The 6,000-nt window shown below is 43.5% G+C and overlaps 1 protein-coding gene across 1 annotated transcript in view; it reads left to right on the forward strand.

Annotated features, from left to right (window-relative positions):
• Positions 1 to 6,000, forward strand: part of LOC107562711 (BMP/retinoic acid-inducible neural-specific protein 3-like) — a 78,505-nt gene that overhangs the window by 10,610 nt on the left and 61,895 nt on the right. Inside the window, exon 3 of the mRNA XM_016247403.1 lies at positions 606 to 787. Within this exon, the coding sequence (XP_016102889.1) occupies positions 606 to 787 (182 nt within the window). The remainder of the gene's footprint in view (positions 1 to 605; positions 788 to 6,000) is intronic.

Here is a 6,000-nt window from a genome sequence, read left to right on the forward strand (position 1 = left end):
CAATGTGTCTCTAGCAAAATGCTGCACGTTACCGACACTAATTATGATGTCATTTATTGGTGGATGAGTGAAGTGAAGCTGCAGAACTTCAGAGACAGGGGAGACGAATGAAGTGGTAAAGCTACAATCAACGCTGGTAATTAATGACTCAAAGCAAAGGAAATGGGGGGACCGTGCTATTGCTTGCATACTAATCAGACTGAAATGAACACCACAACTCAAGCTCCACACATACAGGTTCAGGAGACGCTCCTCAACCCAGACAACAATGTTTATCTGAAGTTCAGGCTTAGACTCAGATCAAAAATAGCATTTACTATTTAAAAAAAATCTAAAATTGATCTTCAGAAGAAATCTGTGGTTTTAACAACCTCCCTTTGGGATAAACTCTCTTTTGTGTGTGCCCTTTTTCCTTCCTTCAAAATCGTTATTGCTTCTCTGCCTTAACTTCTGTGATTCATATTTAACAAATCCTTGAAAAACTTGAAAGGCATATGTTAGCACACATTGACAGTACAACCAGAACTCACTATCATTTTGATGAACATTGTCTTCGGACATATATTTCATCTCATGATTTGGTTTCTGCATGTATCTTTCCTAAGGAGAGGAGTCACTCACGATCTTCTTGGACAAACAGAAGCTGAGCAAAAAGTCAGAGGGCAACGGAAACAGCTCCGTGGTCTCCCTAGAAATATTGCACCAGTTGGCGGCGTCGTACTTCACAGACAGAGAGAGCACCCTGCGAAGACTCCACCACCTACAGATTGCTACATCTGCCATCAAGGTAACAGACGACACGACTTCTTCCTGTTTGATCCAACCTAGACTCATTGGAAAAAATGTGTCAGTGGCCACATTTCTGCAAAATGGTATTATGCTGCTTCTTGCTAAAATGTTCAGTTGGTGGCACTGAGAGCATGTTTGGTATTCTCCAAAGCAGATGAATGTGAATCTGGCACCATTAATTTTATTATTTTGGTTGTTGTACTTATTACGCCAGTTTGGAAATAAAACGTCCAGTGAGAGGGGCTAGCAGATTAATGCTTTATCGCTCTTGAAAATAATGTACCACCTATACTAAACCTAACTGATAATGCTAACAAAAGCAAATGAGAGGTAAAAACGGATTTACCATGCCATTTTAGCTTGCTTCAACCAGTATTTGACCTGTTTTATGGAGTGTTGGAACTCTAGACCCAAGCGCTCCACGTTGCAAGTGCAATGCTGTACTAGGTGAGCTAATTAGCAAGTTTATTACATCTGAAAAGCTATACATATGGAGCTAGTTATGTGCTGCAAATATTTTTTTCTGCCCCTGTAATTATAATGTGTGTGTAAAAGAAATAAAGGTAACAATTTACTTAAAGCCTTTATGTATAATGCATTATAAAAGTAGTTTGTGAAGCTGCAGAACTTCAGAGACAGGGGAGACGAATGAAGTGGTAAAGCTACAATCAACGCTGGTAATTAATGACTCAAAGCAAAGGAAATGGGGGGACCGTGCTATTGCTTGCATACTAATCAGACTGAAATGAACACCACAACTCAAGCTCCACACATACAGGTTCAGGAGACGCTCCTCAACCCAGACAACAATGTTTATCTGAAGTTCAGGCTTAGACTCAGATCAAAAATAGCATTTACTATTTAAAAAAAATCTAAAATTGATCTTCAGAAGAAATCTGTGGTTTTAACAACCTCCCTTTGGGATAAACTCTCTTTTGTGTGTGCCCTTTTTCCTTCCTTCAAAATCGTTATTGCTTCTCTGCCTTAACTTCTGTGATTCATATTTAACAAATCCTTGAAAAACTTGAAAGGCATATGTTAGCACACATTGACAGTACAACCAGAACTCACTATCATTTTGATGAACATTGTCTTCGGACATATATTTCATCTCATGATTTGGTTTCTGCATGTATCTTTCCTAAGGAGAGGAGTCACTCACGATCTTCTTGGACAAACAGAAGCTGAGCAAAAAGTCAGAGGGCAACGGAAACAGCTCCGTGGTCTCCCTAGAAATATTGCACCAGTTGGCGGCGTCGTACTTCACAGACAGAGAGAGCACCCTGCGAAGACTCCACCACCTACAGATTGCTACATCTGCCATCAAGGTAACAGACGACACGACTTCTTCCTGTTTGATCCAACCTAGACTCATTGGAAAAAATGTGTCAGTGGCCACATTTCTGCAAAATGGTATTATGCTGCTTCTTGCTAAAATGTTCAGTTGGTGGCACTGAGAGCATGTTTGGTATTCTCCAAAGCAGATGAATGTGAATCTGGCACCATTAATTTTATTATTTTGGTTGTTGTACTTATTACGCCAGTTTGGAAATAAAACGTCCAGTGAGAGGGGCTAGCAGATTAATGCTTTATCGCTCTTGAAAATAATGTACCACCTATACTAAACCTAACTGATAATGCTAACAAAAGCAAATGAGAGGTAAAAACGGATTTACCATGCCATTTTAGCTTGCTTCAACCAGTATTTGACCTGTTTTATGGAGGGTTGTAACTCTAGACCCAAGCGCTCCACGTTGCAAGTGCAATGCTGTACTAGGTGAGCTAATTAGCAAGTTTATTACATCTGAAAAGCTATACATATGGAGCTAGTTATGTGCTGCAAATATTTTTTTCTGCCCCTGTAATTATAATGTGTGTGTAAAAGAAATAAAGGTAACAATTTACTTAAAGCCTTTATGTATAATGCATTATAAAAGTAGTTTTAATGCATTAATTGTGCCTTGTAATGCACCTTATAATGCATTGTACAATCTCCTGAATAACTGTGTCACGATGTGCCTATGGTGAGGAGCGAGGAACAAGGAGCGAGGAACGAGGACGCAGGAGAATCATAATCAACAGTGTTTATTGACATCTAGGAAATCACACGTAGGACACGGGATCGACGTTCAAGACAGCACGCTAGACATGGAAACACACAGGGCTTAAATCATGGAACTAATTAAGGAATAGACGAGACACACCTGGAACTAATGAACATGACATGAGGGAAAACACAGCTGGAAACAAATGATGAACTAATAGGACAAGAACGGGAAGGACCAAATATGGGCAAAGAGGAACATGGGGGAAAACCAGGACATGGAGCACGTGGGGGAGGAGAACACACACAGACAGTCTAACGGGTGTGACATTACTCCCCCCTCCCGGAAGGCACGTAACAATTCCACCGGGGAGGGGGGATGGGCACTCTGGAGGCCCCTCAGGACAGACACGGGACGGCAGGCCACCAGAGCGATACATATTCCGGGACCCATGGCGGATCAGGCAGTCTAGGAAGCCATGGCGTAGCAGGCAGACTAGGAAGCCATGGTGGAGCAGGCAGACTAGGAAGCCATGGCGAAGCAGGCAGACTAGGAGGCCATGGCGGAGCAGACAGTTCAGGAGGCCATGGTGGAACAGGGAGCTCAGGGAGCCATGGCGGAGCAGACAGTTCAGGAGGCCATGGTGGAACAGGGAGCTCAGGGAGCCATGGCGGAGCAGACAGTTCAGGAGGCCATGGTGGAACAGGGAGCTCAGGGAGCCATGGCGGAGCAGACAGTTCAGGAGGCCATGGCGGAACAGGGAGCCTTGGCACTCTGCCCGGCCTCCACGGACAGACCCCTACTACCCCCCCCCAAAAAAAAATCCTTGGGGAGAATGTCAGTTTCAGAGGCCCTCCGTAGGCCTAACTCGGGAACTGTGGCCCTCCCTGGGCTTGACTTGGGGACTGGAGCCCTCCTTGGGCTGGACTTGGGAACTGGAGCCATTTCTGTGCTAGACTAGGGGACTGGAATCCTCTCTGGGCTAAAATTGGGGACTGGAGCCCTCTCTGGGATAAACTCGAGGACAGGAGCCCTCACTGGGCTAACTCAAGGGCTAGGATGAGGGCTGAGAATAGTCTTTTCCTCCTCATCCTCTTCCTTTGGTTAAGGGTGAACGAAACGGCCGGCGGGCTTGAGAATGCCGTGGCCGGCAGGCTTGCATGAGGAACGGCCGGCGGGCTGATTCTGGCTCGGGGTCAGACGCTCTCCAGACACCGGAGGATCCCTTCCCTCCAGCTTAGTCCCGTGGTGTCTGGGAAGTCCATGGGGTGATGGTAATTGGCCTTGTGCCAGAACAGAGAGTTGATGGTGGCGTCATCTAAAGCCGTCTCCGCGGCGAGCCCGCAGAACTCCCAGGCATACTCGATGAAGGGGAGATCCCTACGGGCTAGGGCAATGAAGTGTGCCGCGATCTCCATGGAAATGGAAAACCAAAACACTTTCAAAAAACTTGAAACAAAAACACAGAGAGTAGGGGCGCCACTTACTGTTTAAAGTTCGGTTTTCTGTCACGATGTGTCTACGGTGAGGAGCAAGGAACAAGGAGCGAGGAACGAGAAGAACGCAGGAGAATCATAATCAACAGTCTTTATTGATGTCTAGGAAATCACACGTAGGACACGGGATCGACGTTCAAGACAGCACGCTAGACATGGAAACACACAGGGCTTAAATCATGGGACTAATCAAGGATTAGACGAGACACACCTGGATCTAATGAACATGACATGAGGGAAAACACAGCTCGAAACAAATGATGAACTAATAGGACAGGAACGGAAAGGACCAAATATGGGCAAAGAGGAACACGGGGGAAAACCAGGACATGGAGCACGTGGGGGAGGAGAGCACACACAGACAGTCTAATGGGTGTGACAAACTGTAACCACAGTTAATACATTATAACACTTATCAATGCATTGTTACACTATGAATTTTAAATTCAGTTATAATTATTTAAAACAAGTTATTATGTATTACAATGCACATTATGAATAATTATAATGCATAATACCCTTTAATAATAAGTCTTTATAATGCATTATACATAAGGGCGCTTTAAAGGGATAGTTCACCCAAAAATGAAAACCTTCGTTCATCTTCGGAATACAAATTAAGATATTTTTGATGAAATGTGAGAGCTCTCAGACCCTGCATAGACAGCAATGCAACTGTAATGTTCCCAGGTCCAGAAACGTAATAAGGACATCGGTAAAACAGTCCATGTGACATCAGTGGCTCAACTTCAGTTTTGCAAAGCTAAGAGAATACCTTTTGAGCGCATTCTCAAGTATTCTCTTAGCTTTGTAAAACTGAAGTTGAGCCACTGATGTCACATGAGTTTTACCGATGTCCTTACTACATTTCTAGAACATTACATTTGCGTTGCTGTCTATGCAGGGTCTGAGAGCTCTCACATTTAATCAAAAATATCTTAATTTGTGTTCTGAAGATGAACGAAGGTCTTACGGGTTTAGAATGACATGAGGATGAGTAATTAATGACAGAATTTTCATTTTGGGGTGAACTAACCCTTTAAGTAAAGTGTTACCGAAATGAAAGTTGTTTCAGTGTTTCACTGCCACTAGTAATGCATTGAGAATATGCAATGCATTGTATGTATAAGTAGTTTTTTTTTTCTTTTGCACAAAAATGTAGGTGAAGGCATGTTTTTTCCAATCAACTTGTTGGTTTGATTTAGCTATTAAAGGGGTCCTATTATGCTTTTTCACTTTTTTAATTTTAGTCAGTGTGTAGTGTGCATGTTTGGGCATTAAAAAGATCTAGAAAGTTACAAATCTCTAAGTCCACTCCAAAGGGAGATATTTCGTTTTTTAAAAATCCCTTTTCAAGAACTACAACAAACGGCTCGTTTGGACTACAGCGTTTGTTTTCCGGGCTTTGTGATATCACAAAGCGGCTCATTGGAAAATCATTACAAATGATTCCTGCCTACAGAAATTCGAATGGTTGGGGGGTGGGGAGGGGCGAGGTCGTGGTTAGAACACTTGGTTGAGTGACTGCATCAGACGAGACGACGAAGAAGAAGTGCTGCTGCAGAGTTAGTGCATCAGAAAAAAACAAGAAGAAGAGCTGCTGTGCTGTAGCTTCACATTTTTGGCATGTCTAGAACAGCGGTTCTCAATTCCAGTCCTCGCGTACCCCC

Source organism: Sinocyclocheilus grahami, unplaced genomic scaffold (genome assembly GCF_001515645.1).
Source record: "Sinocyclocheilus grahami isolate Dianchi unplaced genomic scaffold, SAMN03320097.WGS_v1.1 scaffold834.1, whole genome shotgun sequence".
NCBI classification, from domain to species: domain Eukaryota; kingdom Metazoa; phylum Chordata; class Actinopteri; order Cypriniformes; family Cyprinidae; genus Sinocyclocheilus; species Sinocyclocheilus grahami.